Here is a 19,906-nt window from a genome sequence, read left to right as displayed (position 1 = left end):
TTTCAGATATTCCAATTTAAACATAGAAATATGGTTACCTTGTGGTTTTTATTTGATCCTGATTTGTTTTCGTCAATAGTTTTGTGACTTAAGCAGCGAAACATTAAATTACAATTACAATATAAAAGTTACAAAATACGCGGTAAGTCGTACTCTGATTTTGATTTTGATTTTCTGCAAGTGGGTTGGTATATGTGTGTATTGAGTTCCCTGTAAGTCCAGGATCACAAGACGAGTCGAGCTGTCCCATATTCTTTTTTCCGTCTGCCCAATCAGTGACCTTTGAAACCTCGCGAACCTTAAGGGACTATGCCTGTATGCCTATGCAGCGCAGTTTGACACTGCTTAAATATTCGTAAAAGAATAAAAACCTCGATTAATATATAAATATATAGCAAATATATTTGCAAAATATGATAAACTGACCTATTAATCCCAACACAGATAGTTAATTTTCATAAGTTCGCTTGCATTCCTATTGATGTGGTTGAGGAAACGCAAAACTCTTGTGAACACAGTGTGAACACCTATTCTATTTTTCGTTTATCCAAAACTGTCATTCCCACACTTTTGAAAAATATTCATTTTTTTAAATAAAATTTTTGTCTTGCAACTTTCTATAGATATGCAAAAATAATGTCGAAAATTTTCCGTCGCACTCCCACTATCTAAGTAACAGGTATCTTACCTTACTTTGAGCATTAGTATTTTTTTAATATATGCATAATATGAAAAACACACCTATTAATCCCAATGTAGATAGTTAATTCAGTTGATTTGGTGTTCATTTTTACAAAGTCGCATACTTTCCTATTGCTGTAGTTGAGGAAACGCAAAACTTTTGTTAACACAGTGTGAAAACATTTCCTGTTTTTTGTTGACGTTATAGATTTTGCCCACGCTGCAGACAGGCAAATTGTGTTTGCAAGTCATGAAAAGTCATGCGCTTATGGTTCGAGTTCTATACTATTTTCTTAATACATTTGAATGTCAGTCAGTCAAACAAAAATGTAGGGAATTACCATGCACACAATTTAACAGCTATAATATTCTCGCGATATACAGAAGTACTGTTTCAATTCTAAATTTTCGCAATAACTTTTAAGCACTTCCAAAGAGCATCGTCGTGCTATTTTTAGCATGCTTTTAATTATTTCACAATAAAATCTTTGGTCTGCTCTTTTTTTTCCGCCGTCTTTCCATCACTTTGCTTATATTACTATGGCCAGTGTGAAATGTCTATAATATATTTAATACTAAAAACGATTTTCGAAATATGTGAAAAATATCGATATATTTACATATATTTTGACATCCCTACTTAAGTTTTTTACTTCAGTGCAGTACGATTCTTTCTGTGACCTGAGCAGTGAAAAATTAAATTACAAAAGCGAAAAAGCGAATTACAAAAGTGAAAAATTAAATTACAAAAAAAATCAAGATGAAGCGAAATCGTCGTGCATTTGCTGGAAACAACAAGCCATTTGTCTTTGGAGGCATTTACGTAAGAATCTTAATTTTTTTTGCAAGTGTGTGCAGGAGTGTGAGTTAAGAATTCCCTGTGACGTCACGAAGATATGTATTCCGAGTGAAAATGCATCACGAAAACAAAAACCATTGTTGGAATCATCCATATTTGATTTGTGAAATAACAAAGTTTTCGTTTTTATTTCTATAATTTGCAGCGCACAAAGTGAAAGTGTTCATTCACAATTCACCACAATTGTGAACTCATTTGCAATAGCCACTAAAAGCGGGTTAATCGAAAGTGCAGACCGTTGTCCGAATTCCACCAGCATTCACAATGCACCCCCCAGACATCCACCACCTTCCCCTCTCCCCTTACATTCGTAACCCACCCATTTGCATTGCACTCATTCCACTCCGTTCGTGCTTTCGATCAACTAGATATGGCCAGCACTGCTATAGTTTCACGCTGGACTTGCGGTTATCGCTAACTTTTATGGCTACTGAAAATGCATTCACCCGAAACTGTAACTAAAATTATTAGTTTTGGGTCAGATAGCAATGCCCATTCACTCCACCGAAAGTGCCCGAAACGAGCCGGCGACCATGAACTCAGCCGATGACCGAAGGATCCCCATAACTATTGTTTCATGCTAAAATAGACAGAATTGTGAAACGTATAGGTCGATAGTCAATTATTTTACTCTATTTTTGCATATCGGAGAAAATTCTATTAGAATTAGAATTAGATTTTCTCGAACCTCTCTGCAAACAGAATACATTAGCGAAAAGTTAACTCACCATGAGACTGAATTTATTTGTTAACCGGACTTTGCGGTTTTTATGCCCATTGAATTAAAGAGACATTGGTTACCCTAATAGTGCAGTACACCTGATTTTCATAGATTAGCATAGACTACCTGGTCCCGGAGTCCTCGGCTGGATCCGATAAACGGAGATCCACAGTCGCTGGGCAGTTGGCTCCGTTGGTGCAGAGCTTCGTTTCGGGGCACTTGGGTCGCAGGAATGGCCATGGCTAGTTCCGGAACTATGGTTTTAAGTAGACCAGCCGACCACCCTGACGGTTCCGGGTAACTTGACGACTTGATGGTTTCCGTTGGCCAGCGAGTCGCTTTTTTGTCGACCCACTGGACCAGTCCGCTGCAAGTGATTTTGTCTAGGGTAGCCTGGCGAGCCAGGCGGAACCCGTTGCCTTCGCTAACTAATCGACTAATGAAACTCTTTCGCAAACGCAGAATCCCAATGCCACCGTCAAGCCTTTGATCCAAATGCCGTTGCAGGCCGCCAATGTCCAGGAGCAGCAGTCTTCTCCGGTGGCTTTATATCCGACATCGGCCTCCCCGGTGGCTGTTCAATCGCCACAGGACGCATTTTTGGCTGTTCAGTCGCCAGGGGCTCCTGCCCCCGTTCAACTGGCCAACTCGTCCGACCAGCAGAATAATCCGGATGCGGACGCCATTGCCTCCAAACTGCCCATGCCAGTTATCATCAAGGAGGAGCCGATCTCTGTCAACGATGAACCGTCCGTCGACAATATAGAGGACAATACCAGTGCCAGTACCAGTGCCAGCGGCATCGGGGGCAAGATCCCATTTAAAAAAATCTTCCAAAAGCGCAAGAAGTCGTCTGGTAAGCGAGGAAACCTTTGGTGATCAGATTTCCCAGAATTTTCACACGCTCACACAAAGCACTAGGTTTCTTATGGAAGGGCAGACCGGAAATTACTTACAGTTGTGTTGCGAGTTTAAGATAAAAAATTCCTATGTTTTATAGTTTTATTGGTCCATTTTTTTTATAATATCATTAGGTATTTAATTTTGAACAATTCAAAACATGTTTCACATTTATTCCTTCAATAGTTTCAAAAGTGTAGATTAAAACAACATAATAGGCAGAAATTCTTTTTCTTTTTAATATGTTAATTACGGCATAACACTTGGTTGGATAGCCTTTGTTAGCTAGCACAGCCTTACACCCATGCGGCATGGTGTCCACTAGGTCCTGGCAACGCTTGGGGGGAATTTCGACCATGCATCCTGCACAACTTGTCAAATCTGAGCCTTAGGCGTCGGGCAGTTCTTCGACACATATTGTTTAATGTCCCCCCACAGGGTTTCAATCGAGTTTAAATCGGAAGATGGTGCTGTCCTCGGCATCTATTCTATTTTGGGTGAACCTAGCCGATTTGCTTCTACGTTTCGGATTATTATCCTTTTGGAATGACCATTTTAAGGGCATATTATATTAAGAATATGACAGTAAGACATCACTAAGAATATTTACATATGCGCTTTTGGTCTATAATACCAAAAATCATATTTTATGGACTCATACCATTGTAAAAAAAACTAGCCCATAGCGAAGTTTATCCTTGTCTGAATATGCCTTTGGCTAAGTAGGGGCACCTTTCGTGGGCTCTTCGCACTTAAATTTTGATTAAGTAGTCGTCTCCGAATTGCAACGTCACTGATTCCCAAGTTCAGCTCAGACTTCATGTCCCTAGAGTATGCAAAAGAATAGACTTTGTTTTAACGAACTATGCGTCGATCCTCTATATCTGTGGTTTTACGTTTGGTATGGTTTTTTGAATGTCCTTATATGTTTTTCCTTTCTTTTTTAGCTTAAGAATTAACATTCTTTTCTCCTGGGAGCAGTGCTGTCCTTTAGCCACTAAAATATATTTTTTTTTTATTTTTTTTTTTAATTTATTGCCCTTTTAAATATACGAATTAACTTAACCGAACTCACTTTTTAGAAAATATTGATAATTTCGGGACTTTACGTTGGTCAAAACCAGACACTGCTATTCTTATGAACAGCCTAAAAGTTGTGATTTTACTCAAGAATGAAAATGAAAAATAAAAAATAAAAAAGGATGGCATGTAAAGCTAAGGGAATTTTCTTTTTTTTTTATTCCTATCTACACATTCCATTTTACACTAACAAGTGGAACAAATAGTCGATTCCGAAAAGGGACATGGAAAAATTTGTATTACTTAGTTTCCCTCGCACTGCTATTTTTATGAACACAGCTGTACTTACAACTTCAAATTTCATTTTTATATATTCTTGTATATATGTCTATTAACTCTATCGTAGAACGCACTCGGGACAAGAAGTTGCGACAGAACCGCCAGCTGCGCAAGTCCATGCTCCCCAAGAACGCTCTGATGGCCCTCAACGAGGTGAAGGGCGTGACCATCAGCGATTTCACCATCGACAGCAATACCGACGGGGGATTCACGGCCGTTGTCACTGTCAACTCGAATCAGTACGAGGGCAAGGGTACCTCGAAAATGACAGCCAAGAACGCGGCCTGCGAGAAGGCTTGGCGCGATTTTATTATTGCAAAAATGACCCCCAAGCCGCCCCGTATTCACCAGGTGGAGATGGGTTCGGAGCCAATGGATATCAACGAGGATGAGGCCGATGCACCGGATGATGATCTGCCCATGTTGAATCTGGCCTCGTTTGCCATCTACAAGCTGTTCGCGGAGTGGGAACGGGAGGGCTATGTCGTGCCCGAGATGCACCCTTCGGCCAATGCTGCCCAACAGGCGGGAGGGGATGCCGGAACTCCAGTTCCCCCCGTGCCGAAGGAGCCAAAGAAGCCGCCAGTGCGCACCGAGCTACCCTCTGGCTGGGAGACCATGCACCCGGCGACCATTCTTTGCATTGTAGGCCAGCCCACCTTACTACCTTACTATGTACAGTGTCAGTAATCAATTCCTCTGCAGATGCGTCCGGGACTCAACTACGTGGACTACGGGTCATCTGGCGACAAGACCAACGGCATGCAGCATCTGGGAATCATGGTGGACAACCAGGAGTTCCACGCCAACGGCAGATCAAAGAAAATCGCCCGTCGCAACGTGGCCGTGAAAGTGTGCAACTCTCTGTTCGGCACCAACTTCACCTACAGCGACACCACTTAAGACACCAACTCCAACCGCAGACTCCAACTGCCGACGACAACACACATAACGGACACTCTTAACGGACAGCAATCAGAAGATTGCGACCCTGACGTCAATTGCGCAACTTTAAGCGACACCACTTAAGACACCAACTCCAACCGCAGACTCCAACTGCAGACGACAACACACCTATGCCTCTCTTAACGGACAGCAATCAGAAGATTGCGACCCTGACGTCAATGGCGCAACTTTAAGCGACACCACTTAAGACACCAACTCCAACCGCAGACTCCAACTGCAGACGACAACACACCTATGCCTCTCTTAACGGACAGCAATCGGAAGATTGCGACCCTGACGTCAATTGCGCAACTTTAAGCGACACCACTTAAGACACCAACTCCAACCGCAGACTCCAACTGCCGACGACAACACACCTATGCCTCTCTTAACGGACAGCAATCAGAAGATTGCGACCCTGACGTCAATGGCGCAACTTTAAGCGACACCACTTAAGACACCAACTCCAACCGCAGACTCCAACTGCCGACGACAACACACCTATGCCTCTCTTAACGGACAGCAATCGGAAGATTGCGACCCTGACGTCAATGGCGCAACTTTAAGCGACACCACTTAAGACACCAACTCCAACCGCAGACTCCAACTGCCGACGACAACACACCTATGCCTCTCTTAACGGACAGCAATCGGAAGATTGCGACCCTGACGTCAATGGCGCAACTTTAAGCGACACCACTTAAGACACCAACTCCAACCGCAGACTCCAACTGCCGACGACAACACACCTATGCCTCTCTTAACGGACAGCAATCAGAAGATTGCGACCCTGACGTCAATGGCGCAACTTTAAGAATTCCTTTTCTGTCAAAGTGAAGAGGCATATTAAACAAGAATTTCCCAATTTAGTTTGTATTTGGGACAGCTCTTACTTATGATTTTTTAGGTGGGCCGGAGCCGTTTTCAACAACGAATAATTTTGAACTGCAAGAGCCGATAAGATTATCCGAATAATCTAAACGCAGGATTCCTTGGTAATGCTGATTAATTTTTTCCGTGTATTTTGCGACACACTGTGGGTTTGGTTTTTTTGAAAACGCTTCCACAGAAGAGGATTTCAGTGGCAGATTGGGTATCAAATATTAATTATGCTTACCAGTGAATTACATTTTTGTCGTAAACTAGATTAAGCTAAATGGGTGGTATAATTACTTGATTTTTAAAAACATGAAGACATAAGTACATGTATTGAATATAAAATTGTAAAGTGCATTTTGATTTCTTGTGCTCATACTTGATGAGAGTGAGTATTTGTCCAATGTTGCCCAATGCTCTTGATTGAGACAGCTTTTAAATTATACATTTATTTTGAATAAAACGACATACACTGAAGTATTGTACCGCCGCGTTTCCCTGGGTGAAATCCGCGAAGTGGTTTCACAAACCCTGTACACTGCTGACATGCAACACCCGTCAACAACACCGATGAGTCGTCCCCTGCTCAGCTGATCCTGGCCACGTACCTACTGATGACACCATGCTTGCGTCGCCCTCATCCTTGCAATTCGCTTCCAATGCAGTTCAGGAATGGCTGCATGCAATCGATCGATGGACTTTCAAATGGAACATAACCATTAACTGCACTAAGTCGGCCTGTGTCACATTTACCCTGCGACCTCAAACCTGCCTAGGTCTTCTCTTCGACGGAAATACAATTGACTATGTCTCATCCGATTGCTACCTCGGAGTTCACCTTGATCGGACGCTGAGTTGGAAAGCCCATATCACGGCAGTTAGAGCCAAATCCTCTTGGAAACTGAAAAAACTGGACTGGCTTTTCCACTCAAGCAAACTCCATATGGCAACTAAGGTTCTCTTATTGAAAGCCATATTATGACCTACGCCCTCCAAGTGTGGGGAACAGCCTCTATGACTTAGCTCAATAGGCTTAGAGTAATACAATCGCGAGCGGCACGACATGCATCTGGGCTACCCTGGTATGTGAGCAACCGAGTTATTGAAAGGGACTTAAAAGTTGTCCCATTGGGAGACCAAATAAACTTGTTGGCGTATGATCTTGTCGACCCTATTTCCCTTCGACGTCTGAAGAGAACACATCCCCATGAACTCCTTACACGTAAGATAGTATAATCTCTGCACGGTACATTTGTATACACTATAATTAATAAGGTTTCACATAATAAAACAGAATCAACACGACGAAATTTTGTCAGTGTATCGCACGCAGCAGGGCTTGGGTCCGTGCTAGTTGGCTATTCTGGTTTCCCACCAAAAACCGAAATCGAACAGCATTGGCAACCCTTCAGCAGCTGTTTGCTGTCTTTTCGTTTGTTTTCATTATCAAACGCAAAAGCGAACAATATGTCGAAATTTCTGTCCCAAGCCGCCCTAAATACGCTGCGAAACACGCGCCTGGGGTCGCGGCAACTGTAAGTAATCCAAGATCACCCGATGCCCACCGGAGTAAACCATTGCCGCTGTTCTTCAGGGTGCGCAGTTTTAAGGGCATCTCCAACACGCGTAACCATCGCATACCGGCTCACCAGGAATCGGGATGTGGTCACTCAGTGGGATGCGGGCTGCTAGAGTTGCGGATGCCGGTGGCGTGCAGGAGGAGCATGTTCATCCAGACGCAGGACACTCCGAATCCGGAGAGCTTGAAGTTCCTGCCCGGCGTGGACGTCCTGGGAAAGGGGAACACGTACGACTTCCCCAACGGAACCACCGCCCACAACAGTCCTTTGGGTGAGTAAGGATGCACGTGGGGCTCCCTGGGGATCCCATAAATCGGTTCTCGGGTCGCCGAAATGATCACATTGCTCCAAAGGTCCAGTTTTCCTGGTTGACTCCAAAATAGGCGGTTAATTTTTAGCAGCGAGGCACTTGTTGCTTCCACGCCGAAAGTAAAAAACGTAGATACAATAGTTTGTGAAGAAAGCGCTATATCTGCAATGGTAGAGCTTAAGGTGGATCTGGTGAATGAGTGGCGTTCTTCAGTGTTCTTAGCAAACTAATTTAAATTTGAAAATACGAAGCTTTCATTAATTTAAATTAGTTTTGGTTTAGGGAAAAACGGGACATTTTTATACTATTCATTCTCGAAAAAGAATGAAAGGGTGCAAAATAATGTAACCTAGCTAATTCACTTAGAAATTAATCAATATATATAAATACAATTTACATTACTAGCACTATATATATATATCCGTATATATATATATATATATATGTATATATATCGTTATATTTGATGATGAAAAAATAAGTTTTACTTATTACGTTCCTTGCTGTTTACAAATTCTCAACGTGTTTCTGTAACGGTTAATGAGCATAAAGTCGCAGAATTGAGATTTTTCTACTGCCACCCATAATGAATATTGTAAAAGAAATATGTATCTAAATAACCACAATTTAATTTTTCCAGATTTTAAACCAGCCTTTCGAAGTGGTGCATCCTTTTAGTTTTTTTTTTAATGCATATTTCAATATGTGCAATAATTTTTTTCTTTCACTTGTTATAAAAATGGTTTAAAAAACAATTCGCTATAAAAAAAAGGGGTTTTGTGAACACATTTTTGTAGGTCCTCCAAAGTTTTGCGTCTCTATCTAATTAATGAGCACAACAAGTGGAAGCACTACATCTGGAGGAAATAATACTGAATTGTTAGATGTTCTTGAAAACCAAAAATTTTTGTTAGAGCCACAAGATTAATAATCCGTACTGGCGGTCGTTGTAACTTTCCCATTTCTGATATTATGTAATCCTAGTAAAATTTACTTTTATTTTCCATTATCACTGGATAATTTGGCAGCCAAATTGCTGTTCCGCGTGGAGGGCGTTAAGGGCGTGTTCTTTGGCGCCGACTTCGTCACCATCTCGAAGCAGGAGGGCGCCGAGTGGAGCCTGATTAAGCCAGAGGTGTTTGCCGTCATAATGGACTTCTTTGCCAGCGGCTTACCAGTTCTCAACGATGCCCAGCCCAATGCGGACACCGAGATCCTCGAGGACGACGACGAGACGGTAATGATGATCAAGGAGCTGCTGGACACGCGCATCCGACCCACCGTCCAGGAGGACGGCGGCGACATCGTCTTCATGGGCTACGAGGGCGGCGTGGTCAAGCTAAAGATGCAAGGCTCCTGCTCCTCCTGTCCCAGCTCCATTGTGACGCTGAAGAACGGAGTGCAGAACATGCTGCAATTCTACATACCGGAGGTGGAGTCCGTTGAGCAGGTCTTCGACGAGGCGGACAGGATGATCGAGAGCGAGTTTGAGCGCTTCGAAAAGAACCTCAAGACGCTCAAGCAGCAGGAGCCCAGTGGCGGCGGTCCCCATTAGAGGGACTCATTTTAATTTCCCTGCTTACGTTGCTAATTCGCTAGTGAAACCAATAGTTAGTTGTATACATAACGTACATGTAGTTGATTACTTAAATAAATCTACGGCTTTAAGCTTAACCGTTAGTGCATGAACCGATGTACAGAAACTCATGTTCGAGTTTGATCTGTGGGGTTACAAAGGAAATTTACACTTGTTTAAACTATTAAAATGTATTATATTATTTGAAGTTTCACTAAGAACATATATTCAATGCTTTCATTCTATACTATTGAAAATGTGGGCTGGATAAGGATAAGGCCCACATGCTAATCAACTGAAAACCAACAGCCTAATTAATTCGGCACCAAGCAAGGTCAATAATTGAGAAACTAACTTAGAGGGGCCTGCAGCCTGCGGCCCAGTCTGACCCCCATTGGCAAGTGGGTCAATAACCCGTGTCATTGCCATCGATTCTACAACTCGTTGAAGGGAACCATTACCAGGCGATACCGCTGCCAGGCTACCGTTTAATCAATAAGCCCGCCGGAGAAGAAGCCACCGAGGACTGGCGCTGGGACCATTCTATCCAGAACCGCAGGACCCCACAGACCCAAAGTAAAGGGATCTCCGAGGAAGAGAAGTGGTAATATATCGAGTCCGTCGACAAATGCTCTGCTGGGCCAACGAGGATCACTATCTGAGCCAACGCTACCCGAATCCGCAGCAAAAGGCGCCAGAAACGCTTAAGAACCTGCTGTTGCGATCCAGTGTACCGATAGTGGGTGCTCCGAATCCCGAGAAGGACTCGCATTTCGCCGGCACCATGGCACCGCTCAAGGGTCAGGAGGTGCTTAAGTTCCACAAGCACTCCTACCTCGAGAACCGCATCTTCGATCACCGCCTGGTCAAGGACAACCTGCTGGACAAGTGGCCCACCGCTGACATGAACGAGTACAACGAGCGCAAGGACCACCGCAACCTCATGGAGTCCTATGTACCACTAACCACCATTGCACCACTACCATTACCCATTGCACCTATGTATTGTATGTATGTAGTTTCGTATCTTGGCATTCATCTACCATAGTAGCACTGAAAAGTTGTGGAGCACCTGGCCAAGATGTAGCTGGTTGAGATGTAGGTAGGCACCCAGAAGGTGCATATCTATATGCCTGCTTCCTGCATGGAGGACTATCACTTTACTTTAGATATCGCATCAGCCATGTCATTTGATCCTATTTTGTTCTATATATGCTGTTCTAAGCGAGCTGGAGTTATGCCACATGCCGCATTATGCATTCTAGCTAACTTTATTTCTGTTGCAATGCCACTTGTCTTAAATTCGGTGAGCAATCGGAGTAGGCCACTTTTGGACGCTGGGCCCTGTCACCCGGTCCCAGTCTGAGATTGGTTTAGTTTACTCCCTTTCTCGAATGGGAACGTATCTGTGCTCTGTGCTTTTTGAAATCATTTGTTTGTTCCCAACACCCAGTCCAAATTCCAAGTGGCACAAATTATTAGTACTTCACTATCCCAACGATTCGACTTATAACCGATACCAATACCGAAACCTCCGACCACGATGAGTCACAATGGGGCTGGTTTGGGAGCCGGATCCGGCGGATCGCCCATCCCGCCAACCACGGTCATGTATTCCCAATTGCAGCCATGGAGCCAGGCGGGCGCTCCGCCCTGCATGGAGCCCGTCATGGGGCCTTCGATCCCGCCGAGAGTTGGCGCCGCCTACGAGACGCCCACGAAGCACCCGTGGCGCCCTGCTATGGCCTATGAGCTAATCCAGGTGAAGCATATGCCCGAGCAGCCGGTGACCAACCAGCTGACCAAGCAGTGCTTCCTGCCCAAGGGCATGAAGACGGACGGCATGATATTCCCCAACTTGGTCACCGGGTTCGATCGCAATCCACAGCACGCCGCCCGGGCTGCCCTCTACACGCGGTACACCAGCAACGAGTGGTACAACAACAACATGACCAAGTACTCCGAGTCGAACATGAATCGGTAAGTGGCTTCTCTAGCGGAGCACAGAGCTCCTTATTGAAGAGACAGATATGTATGTATGTGTACCTGGTACCATACTACTATTGCAAGGAGGGCAACCGCATGATTCATCGTGTCTTTCAGCAACCTCTCGGAGCGCATGCGGAATGACGCAGTGCGTCTGATGCGGGAGACGGACGAGAAGGCCACCTCGGGCCAGAGGGACGCCGGCCGAAGGCTGGGCGAGCGCATCACCGACCTGACCTTCTGGCGCAACGAGCTGAACGCGGAGCTGGAGAAGCTGATCGCCGAGATGTCGGACATCAACGAGCTGCAGCGGCAGTGCGGCAAGGCACTTCTCGACCTGGAGATACCACTGCACATCGCCCAGGAGTGCCTCTTTCACCGAGAGTCGCGCCAGGGCACGGAGAAGGTGCATGACATCGTGGAGAAGGCCCTCCTCGTTGAGATCAACAACTTGAGGAACTCCCGTGACCGGCTAGGCGGCCTGCACGAGAAGATCTCGAAGCAGGCCCTCGACTGCCGCGGCGCCCAGCATCTCCTCGAGGACGATGTGTCGCACAAGGAGTCCTCGCTCGGCATCGACTCCATGTGCCACCAGCTGAACAACCACAGCCGCGGCATCACCTACTACGGCGGCATCGAGAAGTTCGATCCCTCGGTCAGCACCCAGGAGTCCTGGGCGCAGGCCAGCAGCGAGCACGTCCGCCGGTGAGTATATTAGTCATGTGCCACGCCTATCGAATACCCATTATTTACCTTAAAGTAGTAGTAGTAGTAGTAGTAGTAGTAGTTCATTGAGCCGAAAGATAATCATAATTGCATCCAAGATCGATATTCTTTTACCCTAGTCTTTCCCTTGTTTCCACAGTTCCCAGGCGGAGCGCGCGAAGCTTTCCCAGCTGCGGAGCGATGCCCAGAGTGTGGTCAACTCGGTGGCCACCACCGTGTGGGACTTCTGGAGCAACACGAACAACGCCTTCGATCGCCGCTCGCAGGAGATGGCCGAGGCGAAGAACCGGGTGCAGCTGCACCTTCAGAAGGTCCAACAGGAGCTGTTCGACATGGAGAAGCATCTCTTCCTCCTGCAGAAGGCCATCCAGGACAAGTCCGGGCCGTTGAAAGTGGCCCAGACGCGGCTGGAGGCCCGCTCCCACCGCGAGGGCGTCGAGCTGTGCAAGGACCACGCCCAGGACCGCCTCGTCCAGGAGGTGCAGGACATCCAGGGTGCCGTGGAGACGCTGCACCACAAGCTGATGGAGGCGGAGGCCACCCATCAGGGCCTACTAAAGACGCGCTGCACCCTGGAGGTGGATCTGCGCAACAAAGTCAATGCCCTGTTCATCGACCGAGAGAAGTGCATGAGTCTCCGGCGCTCCTTCCCGGTCAGCAATCTGATCAAGTACTGATCCGTATCCGTAACTGCACGCCGGTCTCTGGACTCCGCACTCCCACTCGCTTTTTCCGCCACCTGCTTTACTGACATGGCTTTTGTGTGTGTGTCGACTTCAAAAGCCAATCTTCAGTCTCTCACTGAAGCACAGGATAACTGTGTTTTTACTGACATACATACATACTTTCAAACGGAACAATAAGTGTGTACTACCTATTCGGAATTATTAGGAGCATGAATAAGAAATTAATTTTAAATTTATTATATTACAGATAGATCGATTACTTTTAATGGGAATCACGGTGGACAACCAAGAGTTCCACGCCAAAGGCAAAATTATTTTAAATCTCGAGTGGAATAATTACTTTATTTTTAAAACAATGAAGACATAAATACACGTATTGAATATAAAATTGTAAAGTGTATTTTGATACATTGAGTTCATACTTGCGAGTATTTGTTCAATGTTTCCCAATTGCAAATTTATTTTTAATAAAACGGCTACACTAAAGTATTACACCGGCGCATTTCCCTGGGTGAAGTGGATCCACATAATGAAACAGAATCAACACGACGAAATTTTGTCAGTGTATCGCACGCAGCAGGGCTTGGGTCCGTGCTAGTTGGCTATTCTGGTTTCCCACCAAAAACCGAAATCGAACAGCATTGGCAACCCTTCAGCAGCTGTTTGCTGTCTTTTCGTTTGTTTTCATTATCAAACGCAAAAGCGAACAATATGTCGAAATTTCTGTCCCAAGCCGCCCTAAATACGCTGCGAAACACGCGCCTGGGGTCGCGGCAACTGTAAGTAATCCAAGATCACCCGATGCCCACCGGAGTAAACCATTGCCGCTGTTCTTCAGGGTGCGCAGTTTTAAGGGCATCTCCAACACGCGTAACCATCGCATACCGGCTCACCAGGAATCGGGATGTGGTCACTCAGTGGGATGCGGGCTGCTAGAGTTGCGGATGCCGGTGGCGTGCAGGAGGAGCATGTTCATCCAGACGCAGGACACTCCGAATCCGGAGAGCTTGAAGTTCCTGCCCGGCGTGGACGTCCTGGGAAAGGGGAACACGTACGACTTCCCCAACGGAACCACCGCCCACAACAGTCCTTTGGGTGAGTAAGGATGCACGTGGGGCTCCCTGGGGATCCCATAAATCGGTTCTCGGGTCGCCGAAATGATCACATTGCTCCAAAGGTCCAGTTTTCCTGGTTGACTCCAAAATAGGCGGTTAATTTTTAGCAGCGAGGCACTTGTTGCTTCCACGCCGAAAGTAAAAAACGTAGATACAATAGTTTGTGAAGAAAGCGCTATATCTGCAATGGTAGAGCTTAAGGTGGATCTGGTGAATGAGTGGCGTTCTTCAGTGTTCTTAGCAAACTAATTTAAATTTGAAAATACGAAGCTTTCATTAATTTAAATTAGTTTTGGTTTAGGGAAAAACGGGACATTTTTATACTATTCATTCTCGAAAAAGAATGAAAGGGTGCAAAATAATGTAACCTAGCTAATTCACTTAGAAATTAATCAATATATATAAATCCGTATATATATATCCGTATATATATATATATATATATATGTATATATATCGTTATATTTGATGATGAAAAAATAAGTTTTACTTATTACGTTCCTTGCTGTTTACAAATTCTCAACGTGTTTCTGTAACGGTTAATGAGCATAAAGTCGCAGAATTGAGATTTTTCTACTGCCACCCATAATGAATATTGTAAAAGAAATATGTATCTAAATAACCACAATTTAATTTTTCCAGATTTTAAACCAGCCTTTCGAAGTGGTGCATCCTTTTAGTTTTTTTTTTTAATGCATATTTCAATATGTGCAATAATTTTTTTCTTTCACTTGTTATAAAAATGGTTTAAAAAACAATTCGCTATAAAAAAAAGGGGTTTTGTGAACACATTTTTGTAGGTCCTCCAAAGTTTTGCGTCTCTATCTAATTAATGAGCACAACAAGTGGAAGCACTACATCTGGAGGAAATAATACTGAATTGTTAGATGTTCTTGAAAACCAAAAATTTTTGTTAGAGCCACAAGATTAATAATCCGTACTGGCGGTCGTTGTAACTTTCCCATTTCTGATATTATGTAATCCTAGTAAAATTTACTTTTATTTTCCATTATCACTGGATAATTTGGCAGCCAAATTGCTGTTCCGCGTGGAGGGCGTTAAGGGCGTGTTCTTTGGCGCCGACTTCGTCACCATCTCGAAGCAGGAGGGCGCCGAGTGGAGCCTGATTAAGCCAGAGGTGTTTGCCGTCATAATGGACTTCTTTGCCAGCGGCTTACCAGTTCTCAACGATGCCCAGCCCAATGCGGACACCGAGATCCTCGAGGACGACGACGAGACGGTAATGATGATCAAGGAGCTGCTGGACACGCGCATCCGACCCACCGTCCAGGAGGACGGCGGCGACATCGTCTTCATGGGCTACGAGGGCGGCGTGGTCAAGCTAAAGATGCAAGGCTCCTGCTCCTCCTGTCCCAGCTCCATTGTGACGCTGAAGAACGGAGTGCAGAACATGCTGCAATTCTACATACCGGAGGTGGAGTCCGTTGAGCAGGTCTTCGACGAGGCGGACAGGATGATCGAGAGCGAGTTTGAGCGCTTCGAAAAGAACCTCAAGACGCTCAAGCAGCAGGAGCCCAGTGGCGGCGGTCCCCATTAGAGGGACTCATTTTAATTTCCCTGCTTACGTTGCTAATTCGCTAGTGAAACCAATAGTTAGTTGTATACATAACGTACATGTAGTTGATTACTTAAATAAATCTACGGCTTTAAGCTTAACCGTTAGTGCATGAACCGATGTACAGAAACTCATGTTCGAGTTTGATCTGTGGGGTTACAAAGGAAATTTACACTTGTTTAAACTATTAAAATGTATTATATTATTTGAAGTTTCACTAAGAACATATATTCAATGCTTTCATTCTATACTATTGAAAATGTGGGCTGGATAAGGATAAGGCCCACATGCTAATCAACTGAAAACCAACAGCCTAATTAATTCGGCACCAAGCAAGGTCAATAATTGAGAAACTAACTTAAAGGGGCCTGCGGCCTGCGGCCCAGTCTGACCCCCATTGGCAAGTGGGTCAATAACCCGTGTCATTGCCATCGATTCTACAACTCGTTGAAGGGAACCATTACCAGGCGATACCGCTGCCAGGCTACCGTTTAATCAATAAGCCCGCCGGAGAAGAAGCCACCGAGGACTGGCGCTGGGACCATTCTATCCAGAACCGCAGGACCCCACAGACCCAAAGTAAAGGGATCTCCGAGGAAGAGAAGTGGTAATATATCGAGTCCGTCGACAAATGCTCTGCTGGGCCAACGAGGATCACTATCTGAGCCAACGCTACCCGAATCCGCAGCAAAAGGCGCCAGAAACGCTTAAGAACCTGCTGTTGCGATCCAGTGTACCGATAGTGGGTGCTCCGAATCCCGAGAAGGACTCGCATTTCGCCGGCACCATGGCACCGCTCAAGGGTCAGGAGGTGCTTAAGTTCCACAAGCACTCCTACCTCGAGAACCGCATCTTCGATCACCGCCTGGTCAAGGACAACCTGCTGGACAAGTGGCCCACCGCTGACATGAACGAGTACAACGAGCGCAAGGACCACCGCAACCTCATGGAGTCCTATGTACCACTAACCACCATTGCACCACTACCATTACCCATTGCACCTATGTATTGTATGTATGTAGTTTCGTATCTTGGCATTCATCTACCATAGTAGCACTGAAAAGTTGTGGAGCACCTGGCCAAGATGTAGCTGGTTGAGATGTAGGTAGGCACCCAGAAGGTGCATATCTATATGCCTGCTTCCTGCATGGAGGACTATCACTTTACTTTAGATATCGCATCAGCCATGTCATTTGATCCTATTTTGTTCTATATATGCTGTTCTAAGCGAGCTGGAGTTATGCCACATGCCGCATTATGCATTCTAGCTAACTTTATTTCTGTTGCAATGCCACTTGTCTTAAATTCGGTGAGCAATCGGAGTAGGCCACTTTTGGACGCTGGGCCCTGTCACCCGGTCCCAGTCTGAGATTGGTTTAGTTTACTCCCTTTCTCGAATGGGAACGTATCTGTGCTCTGTGCTTTTTGAAATCATTTGTTTGTTCCCAACACCCAGTCCAAATTCCAAGTGGCACAAATTATTAGTACTTCACTATCCCAACGATTCGACTTATAACCGATACCAATACCGAAACCTCCGACCACGATGAGTCACAATGGGGCTGGTTTGGGAGCCGGATCCGGCGGATCGCCCATCCCGCCAACCACGGTCATGTATTCCCAATTGCAGCCATGGAGCCAGGCGGGCGCTCCGCCCTGCATGGAGCCCGTCATGGGGCCTTCGATCCCGCCGAGAGTTGGCGCCGCCTACGAGACGCCCACGAAGCACCCGTGGCGCCCTGCTATGGCCTATGAGCTAATCCAGGTGAAGCATATGCCCGAGCAGCCGGTGACCAACCAGCTGACCAAGCAGTGCTTCCTGCCCAAGGGCATGAAGACGGACGGCATGATATTCCCCAACTTGGTCACCGGGTTCGATCGCAATCCACAGCACGCCGCCCGGGCTGCCCTCTACACGCGGTACACCAGCAACGAGTGGTACAACAACAACATGACCAAGTACTCCGAGTCGAACATGAATCGGTAAGTGGCTTCTCTAGCGGAGCACAGAGCTCCTTATTGAAGAGACAGATATGTATGTATGTGTACCTGGTACCATACTACTATTGCAAGGAGGGCAACCGCATGATTCATCGTGTCTTTCAGCAACCTCTCGGAGCGCATGCGGAATGACGCAGTGCGTCTGATGCGGGAGACGGACGAGAAGGCCACCTCGGGCCAGAGGGACGCCGGCCGAAGGCTGGGCGAGCGCATCACCGACCTGACCTTCTGGCGCAACGAGCTGAACGCGGAGCTGGAGAAGCTGATCGCCGAGATGTCGGACATCAACGAGCTGCAGCGGCAGTGCGGCAAGGCACTTCTCGACCTGGAGATACCACTGCACATCGCCCAGGAGTGCCTCTTTCACCGAGAGTCGCGCCAGGGCACGGAGAAGGTGCATGACATCGTGGAGAAGGCCCTCCTCGTTGAGATCAACAACTTGAGGAACTCCCGTGACCGGCTAGGCGGCCTGCACGAGAAGATCTCGAAGCAGGCCCTCGACTGCCGCGGCGCCCAGCATCTCCTCGAGGACGATGTGTCGCACAAGGAGTCCTCGCTCGGCATCGACTCCATGTGCCACCAGCTGAACAACCACAGCCGCGGCATCACCTACTACGGCGGCATCGAGAAGTTCGATCCCTCGGTCAGCACCCAGGAGTCCTGGGCGCAGGCCAGCAGCGAGCACGTCCGCCGGTGAGTATATTAGTCATGTGCCACGCCTATCGAATACCCATTATTTACCTTAAAGTAGTAGTAGTAGTAGTAGTAGTAGTAGTTCATTGAGCCGAAAGATAATCATAATTGCATCCAAGATCGATATTCTTTTACCCTAGTCTTTCCCTTGTTTCCACAGTTCCCAGGCGGAGCGCGCGAAGCTTTCCCAGCTGCGGAGCGATGCCCAGAGTGTGGTCAACTCGGTGGCCACCACCGTGTGGGACTTCTGGAGCAACACGAACAACGCCTTCGATCGCCGCTCGCAGGAGATGGCCGAGGCGAAGAACCGGGTGCAGCTGCACCTTCAGAAGGTCCAACAGGAGCTGTTCGACATGGAGAAGCATCTCTTCCTCCTGCAGAAGGCCATCCAGGACAAGTCCGGGCCGTTGAAAGTGGCCCAGACGCGGCTGGAGGCCCGCTCCCACCGCGAGGGCGTCGAGCTGTGCAAGGACCACGCCCAGGACCGCCTCGTCCAGGAGGTGCAGGACATCCAGGGTGCCGTGGAGACGCTGCACCACAAGCTGATGGAGGCGGAGGCCACCCATCAGGGCCTACTAAAGACGCGCTGCACCCTGGAGGTGGATCTGCGCAACAAAGTCAATGCCCTGTTCATCGACCGAGAGAAGTGCATGAGTCTCCGGCGCTCCTTCCCGGTCAGCAATCTGATCAAGTACTGATCCGTATCCGTAACTGCACGCCGGTCTCTGGACTCCGCACTCCCACTCGCTTTTTCCGCCACCTGCTTTACTGACATGGCTTTTGTGTGTGTGTCGACTTCAAAAGCCAATCTTCAGTCTCTCACTGAAGCACAGGATAACTGTGTTTTTACTGACATACATACATACTTTCAAACGGAACAATAAGTGTGTACTACCTATTCGGAATTATTAGGAGCATGAATAAGAAATTAATTTTAAATTTATTATATTACAGATAGATCGATTACTTTTAATGGGAATCACGGTGGACAACCAAGAGTTCCACGCCAAAGGCAAAATTATTTTAAATCTCGAGTGGAATAATTACTTTATTTTTAAAACAATGAAGACATAAATACACGTATTGAATATAAAATTGTAAAGTGTATTTTGATACATTGAGTTCATACTTGCGAGTATTTGTTCAATGTTTCCCAATTGCAAATTTATTTTTAATAAAACGGCTACACTAAAGTATTACACCGGCGCATTTCCCTGGGTGAAGTGGATCCACATAATGAAACAGAATCAACACGACGAAATTTTGTCAGTGTATCGCACGCAGCAGGGCTTGGGTCCGTGCTAGTTGGCTATTCT

The 19,906-nt window shown here is 46.2% G+C and overlaps 5 protein-coding genes and 1 long non-coding RNA gene across 15 annotated transcripts, besides 2 other annotated features; 5 read left to right on the top strand and 1 right to left on the bottom strand.

The window, feature by feature from the left end:
* Positions 1–44: 44 nt before the first annotated feature.
* Positions 45–570, bottom strand: lncRNA:CR44712 (long non-coding RNA:CR44712). The gene is made up of 2 exons (NR_123988.2): positions 427–570; positions 45–341 (listed from the first exon to the last, which is right to left on the bottom strand). It is a non-coding gene; the product is annotated as a long non-coding RNA:CR44712 (long non-coding RNA).
* Positions 571–1,329: 759 nt separating this feature from the next.
* On the top strand, positions 1,330–6,682 carry DIP1 (DISCO Interacting Protein 1). 8 transcript variants are annotated; one of them, NM_001169346.2, is made up of 5 exons: positions 1,330–1,504; positions 1,686–2,558; positions 2,724–3,117; positions 4,588–5,165; positions 5,226–6,682. In NM_001169346.2, exons 3-5 carry the CDS (start codon positions 2,757–2,759, stop codon positions 5,421–5,423), a joined length of 1,137 nt encoding a protein of 378 aa, NP_001162817.1. In that variant the 5' UTR covers positions 1,330–1,504; positions 1,686–2,558; positions 2,724–2,756; the 3' UTR covers positions 5,424–6,682. The 8 variants fall into 8 exon arrangements, with proteins under 8 accessions (NP_001162817.1, NP_728451.2, NP_728450.1 ...); NM_167774.3 differs by having other exon boundaries at positions 1,686–2,634; positions 2,769–3,117; NM_167773.3 differs by having other exon boundaries at positions 1,686–2,634.
* Positions 3,229–4,526: a mobile genetic element.
* A 187-nt stretch (positions 6,683–6,869) lies between the features above and the next one.
* Positions 6,870–7,612: a mobile genetic element.
* Positions 7,613–7,727: 115 nt separating this feature from the next.
* Positions 7,728–9,937, top strand: CG32500 (uncharacterized protein). Its single transcript, NM_167770.3, has 3 exons — positions 7,728–7,876; positions 7,936–8,192; positions 9,260–9,937. Exons 1-3 carry the CDS (start codon positions 7,809–7,811, stop codon positions 9,784–9,786), a joined length of 852 nt encoding a protein of 283 aa, NP_728447.2. The 5' UTR covers positions 7,728–7,808; the 3' UTR covers positions 9,787–9,937.
* A 436-nt stretch (positions 9,938–10,373) lies between these two features.
* Positions 10,374–13,589, top strand: CG32819 (uncharacterized protein). 2 transcript variants are annotated; one of them, NM_167767.2, is made up of 5 exons: positions 10,374–10,762; positions 11,435–11,787; positions 11,911–12,498; positions 12,659–13,382; positions 13,453–13,589. In NM_167767.2, the coding sequence occupies exons 1-4, from the start codon at positions 10,436–10,438 to the stop codon at positions 13,194–13,196; spliced, it is 1,806 nt and encodes a 601-aa protein (NP_728444.1). In that variant the 5' UTR covers positions 10,374–10,435; the 3' UTR covers positions 13,197–13,382; positions 13,453–13,589. The 2 variants fall into 2 exon arrangements, with proteins under 2 accessions (NP_728444.1, NP_728445.1); NM_167768.3 differs by lacking the exon at positions 10,374–10,762 and having other exon boundaries at positions 11,203–11,787.
* Positions 13,590–13,860: 271 nt separating this feature from the next.
* Positions 13,861–16,029, top strand: CG32857 (uncharacterized protein). The gene is made up of 3 exons (NM_167766.4): positions 13,861–13,984; positions 14,044–14,300; positions 15,352–16,029. Exons 1-3 carry the CDS (start codon positions 13,917–13,919, stop codon positions 15,876–15,878), a joined length of 852 nt encoding a protein of 283 aa, NP_728443.1. The 5' UTR covers positions 13,861–13,916; the 3' UTR covers positions 15,879–16,029.
* A 209-nt stretch (positions 16,030–16,238) lies between these two features.
* On the top strand, positions 16,239–19,681 carry CG32820 (uncharacterized protein). 2 transcript variants are annotated; one of them, NM_167764.5, is made up of 5 exons: positions 16,239–16,854; positions 17,527–17,879; positions 18,003–18,590; positions 18,751–19,474; positions 19,545–19,681. In NM_167764.5, the coding sequence occupies exons 1-4, from the start codon at positions 16,528–16,530 to the stop codon at positions 19,286–19,288; spliced, it is 1,806 nt and encodes a 601-aa protein (NP_728441.1). In that variant the 5' UTR covers positions 16,239–16,527; the 3' UTR covers positions 19,289–19,474; positions 19,545–19,681. The 2 variants fall into 2 exon arrangements, with proteins under 2 accessions (NP_728441.1, NP_728442.1); NM_167765.4 differs by lacking the exon at positions 16,239–16,854 and having other exon boundaries at positions 17,295–17,879.
* The last annotated feature ends 225 nt before the right edge of the window (positions 19,682–19,906 follow it).

This window comes from Drosophila melanogaster, chromosome X, assembly GCF_000001215.4.
Source record: "Drosophila melanogaster chromosome X".
Lineage (NCBI taxonomy): Eukaryota > Metazoa > Arthropoda > Insecta > Diptera > Drosophilidae > Drosophila > Drosophila melanogaster.
The sequence above is the reverse complement of the archived record's forward strand: the minus strand, read 5'-3'. Positions and strand labels throughout refer to the sequence as shown.